The following is a 13,918-nucleotide window of genomic DNA, read 5'->3' on the forward strand; positions in this document are numbered from 1 at the left end:
ATACAGCTGCAGCCCGCTATGCTGTGCACTGTTATTTTGTTAGCAGTTACCGCAAGTTGAAAGCCATGTGGCTGCCACTTTGAATGGAGTCTATGGAGGCTTGGTTGTCATAGGATCGATAGCAGTGCACCAGCAGACCTGGGACCAGCTGACCCCCTGCATCTTAGTTGAAGATGCATGAAGGCATAAAACAATAAAATAGTGCCATTGCAGCACAGGTAAAGATTTTCTCAAAATGATGCTGCATTAAAACTACTCTAAAATGTACAATTTATCCGAAAAATATGATCAAGTACGTATTACTGAGTAAATGTAACTGGTTACTACCAATCTATTCTCCCTGTTTCCAATATAATATTTTTTTTAAAAGGTAAAATGTACTTGTATTAATCTCCTGTAAGGGAAATCCAATTTGTTCACCAAACCATCAACCCAGACCGCCTCACATCCTCAAACTGCTGCTGTGTGTGGATGTCTGTGATGTAATGCCATTACCTTCACTTGCCCGTTTCTCCATTTTTACTGTTCTCCCTTCAATCAGCACTTCTTCTGCATGCATCTCTGAACTCTCTCTCCCTCACTGCTCTCCATGCACTCTCTCTCTCTCTCTCTCTCTCTCTCTCTCTCTCTCTCTCTCTCTCTCTCTCTCTCTCTGTATGAATGCCGCTACCTTCAGCACTTCTCTCTTATTGATCGGGTAGCTTTAGCTGACATCATCGTTCCATCTCCGTCTCTTGCTTTTTCATTCTCTCCATTCATCCCTCCATCCCCACGTTGATCTGATTTATTATGTACATCAACTTCTTGTTTTCTCTCTCTCTCTCTCTCTCTCTCTCTCTCTCTCTCTCTCTCTCTCTCTGTTTCTGCTTCACACTGCAAACAACACACTGTCCCATTTTGAAGCATTTAGAAAGAGATGGCTATGACCTCCAGAAAGGACCTATTTTTAGAAGGTCAGTAGCATCATCCATAGGGTCAAAAGGTCAAACAATGATTTTTCTTTTCAAAAAGATGTGACAACAACATTAACCATCCATCTTTGATGCTTATCCGAGTTTTGTTGTGGACACCCTCTCCTCTCCATGCTGGCCTGAACAGGTTAAATCCTGGGACTGTGGATTGTCTGTCCGTCTGTTGTTTGTACAGTGCAGCCAAACGCTAGGCTAAAACACTGAGTAGTCCGACACATTAGGCGACTATTTTGTAACAGTTAATCTTTATGGTGTGATGAATGCTTTGCTCATGTGTGTGAGAGAGGAAAAAAAAGGCAGAGTTTATGTTTGAAGTTTCAAATTCATATGATACATCATGTTTTTTGGGAGTTGGGCTGGGCACTGGTCGTTGTAAGTGCATATTTTAACGTGTTCCTCTTCCTCTGGTCACAGATTCATAGGATCTTTGGATCACTCTTAGTCTGGTCCCTATCCTAATACCAATTTGCCTTAGGAGACCATAAGAGGTCACTGAAATCCATATGAACAAATATTATTGAAAAAAGGCCAGCCAAACTTAAATTAAAAGGAAGCCAGACCATCAGAGTTTCCACTAACCTAAACCAAAATTACAAACTAAACTCAACACAAAGCTACTAAAATGGGGTTAGTGTTTGGGTCGAAATAACTAAATAGAAACACATATCAGGCTGCTGATGAGGCCAGGGCGATAGAGAGAAACGGGCCAAACAAGACACACCAAAGGCATGAAGTACAAAGCAGGATTTGAGTTCATCGTAATTTTAGTTTAACACTGGGTTTTCAAGTTTACAGTCTTTCTGGCATTCCCATGGTAACTTATGCTGCACATCTAACCTGCTCCCGAACAGGTTATGTTCCAGATAAAACATAAACATCTGTCTAGAAAAAAAATCATCTCTATTGGTTGAAAATTCTGAGGAGTGTAATTTTTTCATTCCGTTTAATTTCTCTGTTGTATACTGATATCACTGACATTTTTGTTAATTTGTCAGGGAAATATGTATGGATTGTGATGAAAAAAGCGTAACACCATAATTAGATGCCATCTATGAGTGAGTATAATTTGATCCATATCCAAATAAAAATCTCTGTCTAGCAGACTTACATATGATGGATTAGGCTTTTCTGAAGTAAAGGGGACTGATGGGGCTTGGTGGAGGTAATTCTAGCTTTGGCAGCTTTTATTTGCAATCTCATTGTTTCTGTCATCAGCCAAGCTTCTTATCCCAAAGGAGGAAAAGGGAAAGGGAACATACAGAGTGGAGTCCGAAACAGCTTTCTTTGATGCCCCACTTCCCTCATATTTCACTTTCACACACTTCTCTCTTATATTTCTTTGTACCATCATGGTGGCTAATGTGGCACTGTGTGTCTTTTTTGCAGCAGGCAGAGGAGGTTGCACAGACAGAGGGATCCCAGCAGCTACACCTGCAGCCCAGTGATTCATCGGAGAAGCAACAGCCCAAGAGGTTACACGTCTCCAACATCCCTTTCCGTTTCCGAGACCCTGACCTCCGGCAAATGTTTGGGGTGAGATGACTACCGCACTAAAAACTGGCACACACACACACACACACACACACACACACACACACACACATACACACACACACACACACACACACACACTTGCACTTTTGCACTTTACACCCCATACATACATAAATATCCAGTTGGAATCATACAGTTTACATTGCCAGTTCTTTTCAATAACACAGTTGCAAATGCTTTCAAAACAAAATCATAAACAGGAGGTCAAAGGGAATTAAGAGAAGTTGATGTTGCTTTCATATCTTCAGCAATGGTAGCAGGAACTTCAGGTTTCAAATCTAGAACTTGTGATCTCTTTTTTGTAAAGTAAAATATGTTTTGTTGCCCACTTAAGCATTAAATCATCAGGAAGTGTTCATTAGATATTTCCACGGGGCTGCTTTTAAACTGTTTGTCCAACACTGTCCTAATCTGATTTTTTGTGTGTTACCGCTCATGCTCAGTGGATGAAGTTTCGGTGCATTCCATTAGTGTTACAACTCTACTGTGGTTCAGATGTCCACTGGATCTATTTCAAAAGTCTTCAGTGACATCTGACTTTAGGCATAATATAAAAACAATATAACAATTGCCCCTTTTGCTCTCTACTGTGGAAGACAGCGATAAGTGTCTTTGCCTCCTTTTGTTTAAAATCAAAAAAATCAGCTGGTTTTGCTGATGTTGATGATTGCAAGATTGTTGATTTCCTTCCAGTGTCAACTCCCATCATTGTATATAATGTGTCAGATGATGGTAATGTCTTCAGCATACTTCACAATAGAGCAATCTTGATGTCTGGGAATGCAGTCATGGGAGTACCTTGTGAACACAACACATCCCTGGGGGGCTCTGGAGTTTAGCACTAAAGTAGAGGAAATACGGAGGAGGTTATTTTGAAGCATCAATATCAGAGTTCAATATCAGAACTCACCACTTCCCATGAACAAACATCATCACTTCATACACCAGCTTCTGCATTTAAACGAGTATGTGCGTTATGTTGAGTGTAGTTGAGCAACTTGTGTTGTCTCCCTGATCTACCCAACAAGCCTTGATCCATAAAGGTGTAAATAATTCACATATTTAAATCTATGGATCCTTACCAACGGTTCTCCACCAAGCAGCTCCTGTGTAACACGGGTCATATCATGATGATGACATCTGTAGGCTGTTCAGCTCATTGAATCTTTTGGTTCAGCTGTTTGCCAGATAGCTAAAGTTATGCCATCTAGATTCAAAGAAAATAGCATTTATATGGTTGACAAACAGTAAATATGATTTTACAGCATGTTAAACAATATGGCAAGTCATCTAACCAGCTATGTCACTGTCCCCAAATCAATAAAAATTGTCACGAACAAATGGCTGGCCAGCTGCTGCCTGGTGTAGTGTGTTGAAGAGTGTTCATGTGATGTGGGAGGATTGCTTGATACAGTAAGAGCAGTGTGACAGTATAGCAGGCCTGAGGTGAGGAGGTAAATGCACACTTAGTCAGTTAACCCAACTTTTCAAATCAAACAGGGTTTACTCACCTCTTTATGAGTTTTCCATTAATTTGTTAAGGACAGTTCGGCCAGGAAACACTTAAGTTACCCCTTTTATATTTACTACAGCCCAGAGTGTAGGCTGTGGAGTGTGGGTGTTGTTAAGAGGATGATGCTCTGATAGATTACATTTTGTATTGAAAATTGTAGATTTTTCAAGGTAGTTAAGGTACAGTATCTGCACTCAGCTGATGCCAATGATGCTCATTATAGATACAGGCTGCAGTGCATTCATTTAGAATGTTAACTGTAGTTAAATGAAACTACTTGAGGAGTTCCAGATGTGTCTGTATATCAAAAGTTAATTTACACCCTCCAGCCAATCAGAATTAAGTATTCATCCAGACCATAGCATAAGTCAACTAAACCCACATAGCAGGTTTTCAGATAAAATAAATAGAGAGTCCTTTTTTCCACAGTATGAGACTTTACAAAGTAGATTCATCACTATCACAAAGCTCAGATTAATGATCTTTGCCTACAGGTTTTACTATGTCTTTTAATACACTGAGATTTAATGCGTTGTTGTTACATGAAATGGAAATACTATAAATCCTATCTTATATTTATGCCAGAAGTGACTGCCAGTTATGGTTGGGACACAAACACAAATTGAAATTGAAATTGAAATTTCAATTTGATACAGAGTAATACCAGGCCAATATCACGAATATCGATACTGACTATTATCAGAAACAAGACAGTTTTTTTCAGGCAAAAAGCGAAAACATTGAGCTCTTGGGGAATCATCTTGGTATGATAGCAACATAATTAGTTCTGTAGCCTATCATAGACTAGACACCTAAATATAGTAATCCTATGCAAAGAGAAGGCTTACATGTGTTCAAGACAAATAAACGTTTTTAGACAGCTGTACTCAATGATGAAATAAAAATATATGGGCACAATCTAGAAGAGACAAAGACAAATGAAACTGATCCCTTTGTATCAATCAAACTGACACTATAATCGATATTAACATGTATGGTGTATTGGTAGTATCAATGTTTTAGGATTGATCCATCCACTCCTATTGACAATCTTAGTTCTAATATTACTACCATTACATATATGTAGCACAGCAACTCCTAACTTTGTCTGAATTTCATTTGATTTCAACTTGCACTGGCTGTAGAATAATTGATAATTAGGATCTACATATTTAAAGATAGTTTCAACTCCAACACTAAAACAGCGCAACCAGCTTTATATTATAATCTTTGAATTTAGTTACATCTAGTAACTACTGTTTTCCTTGCTTACTGTGGAAACACCAACATGTGAAATGTACATGTAATTCTCAGTGAATACATTTTATTTTTGATGTGAATGTCCCCACAGCAAATGTAAATTCTTTGTGCGCGTCAACCATTTTTCTTCTGACTGCTTTCACAATGAGGACTAAGCAATGTTTAAAAAAGTTCAAGAAGAGACTGAGTTCAAGCTTGGAACCTGCAAGTTGTGCCATTGCTGTAGCACATCCCATGTAATACTTAATTAAAAAGAAGGCGATCATTTGCAAACTAACTGTTAACTAACATGAGTTTTACCATGTGTTTCAAAGCCCATGTAGAAAGATCTTTTATACAGTCACGTGTTTCACAAAGGGGTGAACCTCACCCCATCCTAATTTGTGAAGTATGGAGCCTTTATAGAATGCCTCTTTTATACGAAACCATGATACTGTCACCTGTTACCAATTAATCTGCTTACCTGTGGAATGTTCCCAGCAGGGTTTTTTGGAGCATTCTACCACTTGCCCTGTCTGTTGTTTCAAACAAAAAAGCACATATTGTTGACCTTATGAAGAGCAAGTTGATGAATCATTTACCATCTAAACTGAGCAACTAAAACATAATCAGTGTAAAAAAAATCACTAAACGCTATAAATGAGCCATTTTGAAGTTAATGAGGAGATCCCCTCATGTGAGATCAGCTTATAAAAGTTATTTATTTCATCAGACTTTGTTACACAGATTTCATTGTGGTCACAGACCTCAGCAACTAACTTGATGTATGCAATAACAAAGTTAGAAAGTCATGTCATGGTTGACAGGCACATGAACATGAACACTCGCACACACCTTCTCTTTTTTCCCTGTTAATGGTCTAGCTTTAAGGATTAATAGTTGTGTGGAGGGCAGTGGCATTGCTGTCCAGAGATTGTTTAGGCTCAGCCTTCACCATAATGGGCTCCACTGGCACGCTCCCCTATTCACTTAAAATGGAACTTGCGAGCAACTGGCTCAATCTCTCATTACAGTTCTGCTAGACTACCGCCACAATGCAAACAAAAGCAATAGCGAGGGCATTACACCAAATGGAATTCTGTGTCATTTCGGCAAAAGCTGTAATAGAAAAGCAATACAAGAGCATTAAAAAGCCGTATAAAGAGGTTCAATCAAAGGTGATGCAGCCCAACCTGGAGGTCTAGCTCTGTAAATTACACAATTCTCAATAATACTCACTCAAATGCATGTGAAAGTCCAGGTCAGGTCCCAGGAATTATGCCAGATTTTTGTATGTGGCTGCGGAAATGGAGGCACACAAGGCAGAAAAAGTATGGCCTCAGGAAAGCATAAAACAGGGTTCATTACCCGATCTTATTTGAGTTTAATTCATAATTAGAACAACACATTTGGAGGTAAATTACTGGGCTGGGGAAGGAGGCTTTTAATGGTAGAATGATAATTGACATTCACAGCACCACTTAATTCAATTCTCTCATTCTCAAGATGTGGCTGAAAAATGCAAATAATTCCCTGGGACTGAAAACTCCCTTGATACTTTGCACATTTACCTACACACCAAGGTTTATTTGGATGTAAAGATCCCTCAAACAGTAGGGAAGCAATCCCAGTCTGACCAGAAGTCAGCATCTGTCGGGTGTGTTTTGGCCTTTCATGAATTCCTTGTCATCAGTTTTGATGCATTGCCCCACAAATGTGAGCCAGTGGATCCAGCTGGGCTGCACTCACAGAAGGATGCTTTTCATTTAGCCACACACAGAATGAAATTTGACAAGCTGATATGCAGGACTGCCATCCCCTGAGTCTCAGCTGTGTTTAATTAATAAGCAGGCACTTAGTGAGCCAGCCACTAGAGGGTCCTTACTGTCACATTCCCATAGGGGTCCTAAATGAGTCATTAGATACTGAGCTCTCAGTCACGTGCACGCAGTGTGACACATACACACAACTACACCCGCATACACTTAAACATTTATGGTGTACCTCGGCAGTGTGTGTATGGCTTTGTGTAGGTATGTGTGTGTGTGTTTCCAGTAAGCAGGGGTGGTTGGGTTTTGTGCTAATGGACTTTTAATGACACCTACTCCTGCCTAATCACCTGTTCTTGAGGCTTCCAGCATTCCAGGTAGCCCAGTGTTCCCAGCAAGGGGAATTCTTTTTAATGTCTCCTGTTCATGCCTGCACTCTAATTTTCTTCCCCAGTTATTCCATAAGGCCATATTGTAACCTGCTCTGCATCTGAGGAGGCGAGGTGTAATTAAAATCTAAAAATATGATAATTTACATCAAAATACAAGTACAGCAATGGAGCCATTTAGCAGTGGGTAGTTAGAAAACCTGAGATTTTCCAGTGTTGTGTCTCCCAGTGGTGCCAGTGTCTTTGTGTTGATTAAGGCAATTAGAGTGTTTACAAAAGAGAGAGACAATTATTGCTCTACTACTATCTACACACAAGTTAAGGCACTGCTCATGAGACTGGTGATTTTGGGTGATGTCATCAATTTTGAGATGTTACACAGCTCATAGGAGTTTTATCAAACACGTGAGAAATCATCAAAGTTCATCAGGATTACATATTATCTCAATTCAAGAGCTTAATTTACACATGTGCACTAAACAAAAATGGGTTCAATTAATCAACTTTAACTTTATCTTTAAGTACAATTCTACAGTACAAGTACAAACAGTAATAACATAGAACAATTTCTCATCCCTGTTGGGTCAGTAGCCCTTTTTACACAGTGACGCCAGCAGTGGTTCGTCAATTCTCTGCCGATGGTGATTCACACAAAGCAAAGCGTCTCCACCTTAAAAGACAAACTACTCCCACACTTGCGGGGACGGAGATTTTTTTCCTGGGTGAAAGTTCCCTGTGTTGGTAGGACAGACAGGAAGATGGACGCTTCTCCACATACAGCAGTAGAATTTTTTCTCCTCATATAAGTTGCCAAAGACAGTTACAGTTACTACGTTACTTTCGTTTGATCATGTAATGTTGCTTTGTGGGAAATTTGTCTTTATTAAGTTGAGTGAAGGATTTGTGCAGTTATCAGACTTCCCTCTGCGCTGCCAGCTGAACCATTCACACTGGTTCAGTTCGGCAATAATACGGCCCTGATACTACCTCCAGAGGCGGATCAGCGCCTGAGTGAAATTTCACCCCTCTCCCCTCTCTAGCATCTGAAACTTTCACACAGAGGAGGCAGAGAATTGGCGCAGGATCCCTGCATGCAAATGGCGGTGTGAATGGGGCTAGTTTTAAACTGACATTAATGCATTCTAGAGAGATTCTCTGTGAGATTTGCCAAGCTGAATAAATACCACATACATAAATACAAAACTGTAGCTCAATCATAACATATCTGCTGAAAAGAAAAATGTTTCCACTGACAAATTAAAGTGCTACATCCATAGACTGCCCTGCTCACAGTCACAGCTGATGGAGGATGCAGTAGTGCCTAGTAACATTTAGGCTGAACAGTTTCAGTGTGATCCAAACATGTTCAATAACTAAGTATTGAAAGGGCCAAAAGTCAGAATGTGTTTAATTAAAAAAAAAAAAAAAAAATCTCTTCCAAAATTCCCAACATGGTTTTATCCAATGAAATATTCTGCTTCAGTTTTTTGGAGCCTTTCAAAATCAACATTATCACTGGGGTCACAAAACTGTTTGCAATCTGACAGTATCATGAATTATATTATTAAAGGAGGATGATTGTGTATGTCAAGCAAGCTGCAGTAGTGTGTCCTCTAGAGATACAGTTTGTCTTTTTTTAAACAACACAAGATTCTCAGCAAAAACAGACCTGAAAACAACCTTCAGACACTCATTTCAACATTATACAAGTGTTTCACTACAGTCCTACTGTCTGCAACTGTAGAATATGTCACAGACATGACGAGAATATACACAAAAGAAGGCAGAACCAAAGGCAAAACAGATCACATTTCAGCCCCCTCCATGTACCAGTGCATGCTGAATGAAAATTTTTAATCACAAATATAAATCCTCCCGAAGAATCACCACCTTAACTTGGCTTAAATTGGTCTCAGGATAGAGACCAGACAAAGAGGGTTTTGAAGACTTCATGAATCAGTGTCAACAGGGAAGAAGAAACACCTGCTCAAGCAGATGCCTTGTTATACTTAACACGACATTGGCTGACAGGCGATTGAGCTTCTTCAGCAAAACAAGCTTGAACCTGACTTATAGCTGCATGTTATATTTTGAAAAATAGAAATATTCAGTTTGTTTATCTTATAGAACTGGATTGCATGTTTATAAATCTTTCTACACATAAGATGAACTGATAAATAGCAATGACAGTAATTATACAAAACCTAATTAATGAGATGGGAGACTACAACAAGTGCACTCAGTTCAAGTGTAACTGAGTAATGTGCACCTAAATAAAGTAATGAATTCAAACATGCTATAACTACAGAGTCACTAATAGGGGGAGGATCTGGGTCAGACACCGTCCTATCCGAACCAAGACCTATAGGCTACTTGATAATTGTTAATAAGTTGTTATGGAGTCTAAGTCTAAGTTTGATAGAGCACTTCTACTTCAACTGGCCCACCTTTTGTAGCCTTTATGGCACTAACTTAGTGGTCCAGGAAGCTTAACCCTTCTGCATGTGTTATCTCATGAGATGTTACTCAGCAAATCAAATCTGTGCATTCAGACAAGCATGGGGTGGAAATAAGTGGATAGTGAAAATAGAGATTGTAAACAAGAATGGACAGACTTGGATATGTTCATTCTTCCTATGGGCAGTTCAAAACCAGTACGTCTCACATGTACCAAGACCATGGCGATTACTTGAGGCAGCACAGTGTCGCATGACTATGAGATGAAGTGCCATTATGGGCACAGAAATAAAGGCAGCTGTCTCCACTATGAACATTAAACTAGCTAAATATCATTCCCTACTCGTCAATGAGCACCTACACTCCTTTCCCTCATTGAACAAGAGAAAGTGGGGGATAGTGGAATTAAAAAGGGAAAGAAAGACTGTTCAGTTGTTAAGATTTGTTGAGATCAGTGTTGAGTCCCAAAAAAGTCACGTGTAAAACATCACTCCTTACTTTTTTAAAAAGTAATGCATTACAGAGAAGTAGTGATGGGAACAGCTGTTCTTTTTACTGTACTGAATCTCTAGAATCCATTCATCAAAATGATTTGTTCAAAAGATTTGTTCTCTGAATCGTTCAGTGCTCTTCAACTCCCTGAACTGATAAACAGTCAAACAATCCGTCATTCAGTTCACGATTCAGCCCTGAGGTTCATGTTCACTTACTGAGGGACCGTGCATTCACGGACTAGAGTACACAATCATTCGCAGGAGATGCAGGTAAAACAACTCTACAGAGAAGTCAGTTAAATGACTGTGATTAAGCAACAAGAGGAAATTTAGTAGTTTGCTGGTTTTGGTAATAACCAAATTGCAAGACTCTCCAGGCCACATCATCATTTTGATATTTTGATCATGAAAATGAAATGCAAAACTTCATGAATGACATCAAATTATCAGTCAGAATAAATGTCTTAAAATAGCCATATCTGTTAAGGTGAGTTTATGTTTTAGGACCCAAATGCAGACACATTCACAGGGGGCAGGAAATGGGGGAAACAAAAAGCAAGCCTTGTTACCAAAAGCCAAATCAATAAAAAAAAAATCCAAGGAATCCTAGAAACACAAGCAAACCAGATAAAATACAAAGTAGCAACTAAAAGGCTTAAAAAACAAAGTGCAAAGAAAAAAGTTCAAATGAAAGCAAGAAGAAGGAACCCAAAACATACCAAATGAGAGACATGAGGAACTACAGACAGGGTACCAGGAAAGGACAGACTGGCGGAGTAGCGGGGACATGGAGGACATCACAAAACAAACTGAAAAAGACAAGAGGGAGGACAAAGACTATATACAGACCCACTAATGACAAGATGAGGAACAGGTGAGGAGAGTAAGGAGGGAAGAGGACAGGTGAGGTAATGAAGGGGAACACAGAGGGAAAAACACAGAGGAGATATTGAAAATCCAGAAGAGACACAAAAGTGCATGGATTAAAAATCAAACAGAACAAAAAGACACTGAATCATAACAAAAACAACAAAAAGGCACTTAAACCTTAACAATATCCTGCACTTTGTATGCACACCACTCACATCAACCAGTTCCCCGATTTGCCCGCTGCTTTTATGCCCAGTTCCCCCTGTGTGGTAGCCCTCTACCAATGAGTGGCAAAAAAACCTTGCATTTCTTTCCTATAGAATTTTGCCCTCAAAATTTTACTGAAGCACAGTACTTGTGAATATACTTAGTTACAATAGTATATAAATATGCCACAGACAACACTGAAGTATTGCAGGTCATTAAGAGCTTAGAGAGACAACAGAGGACGTTAGGCTAAATTACTTGCTCAGTGGGCTGAGAGAGCCAGACAGAGACATACAAAGGCAGAGTCGAAGAGAGAGCTAGGAGAGATCTTGACCTTGCTTTTGTTCAGCCGTCTACTCCATGTTTATTTATTTATTGAAATAAACTACTTGATTCAAGGTTTAGTTCTGGGGAGCACAACACTGAGAATTATCATATTGCTTGGCAAGGTTAGTGCTGCTTCACATAGCCATGAGTTCATCTAGCTGCTTCTATATTGCAATGGCTGCAACTGAGCATCTATTTATACTAAATATGGTTATAGCTTCTATTCTACACTGATATTTTTAAATTTATATATATATATATATATATATATATATATATATATATATATATATATATATATATATATATATATATATATATATATATCGTAACGTAGTTATAGAGAAAAAAAACAGAAGTGGGAAAAAAAAACAACCCACACAGATCTCACCATTAAGATGTGTACCATCATGCTTATTTTGGTTTCGCAATGATGGCATGCTGTAGGAAATGACACACTGGAGTGGCTTTCTGCCAGTGCTGCTTGGTTCAGTATGAATAAACAAAGGTGGTGTGAAGGCAAGCCTAACTGTCTACTGTGGCTGGGTCATTCTATAATCAGGGGTACATTTCATTTCAACCAAAAAGTCAAATTATCATTATTCTTTTTTTGAAAAATAAACTAGATGTTTCCATAATGTACACCCTTAATGTGCTAAATTGATTAATTGGCAAGCTTAAGGTCAAATTACTTTTCAAATATCTTGATGAAAATAAACATTTGATTCATTATTTTGTCAACTGTGTTACAGACAAATGTGACATATAAAACAAATGAAATACTAGACATTTAATGACTTACTTTTTTGAAGGTGTTTGAGTCAATTCACCAACATAAATCCACATCACACTGAAACTAGAGTTATTCGTCATACCTATGACTTCCCTCTCCAGAGATATTCTCCATCTTTTTTGTTATAGTTTTTCCAACATTTAAAAGATTTATGATACAAAAACCACATGTAACACAGTTGACAGGTGTAACACAGTTGGCAGGACAGGAGAACAAGAAAAACCTTTTCTGAAGAAAAAAAACTTTATTTTGATTAAAAAAATATATGTATTTAATTTCATACAATTAACTTGATTAATTTCAAAGTTAACATTAACTGCCAACATTGTCAACTGTGTTACAGTGGATGGGTAACACAGTTGACATTTCATCCATTTTAGGGCTTTGTGCTCACTGCAGACCTCAGACCTGTCACCATGAGATTTTGATCAGCTCATGTTTTTATACACCTTATCTGCATGTATGTAAATACATCTAATGCAAGTTCAGTTGATGATGAATTAATCCACTCATGTGCATACCATAATATTGATAGAATATTGAAGAGAAGTAGAGATTTACCACACCCTCTTCACATCTCCCTCCAAAAGAAAATAACATCAAGTGATGTTGGACAAACCATTGCTGATTTATAGGAGATACTCCAGTGAGTATCACGGTTGACAGAGATTTCTCAGACACACACACAAAGTGGCGGATTTACTGCACATGAATGAGCAAAACAGATTTTAAAATGCCTCTCTCAAATTTGAATAATTATTTTGAACAAATATTTATGAAAACATTATACAAAAACATGTAATTTAGGTTTAACCTGAAGAGCAAAACCTGACATTTGGCAAATCAGACAGCAAAAAAACAACAGATTCCAGTTTAGTATATGCATCTTTTGCTAAATTAATGATGGGAGCTGTTAAGTTTTGTAGACAAATGTGCTCTGATGTAAAATTGATCATTGCTTGAAGTGAATAAATAAATACATTAATGAACTGATAAAAGTCTATGGACATGACATGTATGCCTAATTATAGAATGACTCGGCTGCTGTCTGTTTCAGAAAGATGAAAAGTCCTGTAGCTGTTGTCTCTATCTCTGAGTGGAGGTTCACGATCTGACTTCACTGCCAAAGACTTAGGGTTGGTTGGGAATTGTTCACATCTGTTGAGTGGGGAGGGAGTTAACCTTCCAGCAAAGGGGGGGGGGGGGTGAATCAGAGTAACCAGAATCACATTGGCTGAACAACTGTGGTAGTGGAATACATTAAAGCCTTAAAACCTTGAAGATTTAAAAACTCCTTTTTGTGCAAGTACAGATATTACGCTGGGGAGTGCATAT

General features: G+C 38.5%; 1 protein-coding gene across 5 annotated transcripts in view; it reads left to right on the forward strand.

Moving 5' to 3' along the window:
• LOC119009647 (RNA binding protein fox-1 homolog 3-like) overlaps positions 1-13,918 on the forward strand; it is a 504,213-nt gene that overhangs the window by 428,960 nt on the left and 61,335 nt on the right. For 4 of the 5 annotated variants that reach the window (XM_037081113.1, XM_037081116.1, XM_037081117.1 and 1 more), the window contains one exon: positions 2,358-2,504. In XM_037081113.1, the coding sequence (XP_036937008.1) occupies positions 2,358-2,504 (147 nt within the window). The remainder of the gene's footprint in view (positions 1-2,357; positions 2,505-13,918) is intronic. The other variant, XM_037081114.1, reaches the window with a different exon arrangement.

This window comes from Acanthopagrus latus, chromosome 20, assembly GCF_904848185.1.
Source record: "Acanthopagrus latus isolate v.2019 chromosome 20, fAcaLat1.1, whole genome shotgun sequence".
Lineage (NCBI taxonomy): Eukaryota > Metazoa > Chordata > Actinopteri > Spariformes > Sparidae > Acanthopagrus > Acanthopagrus latus.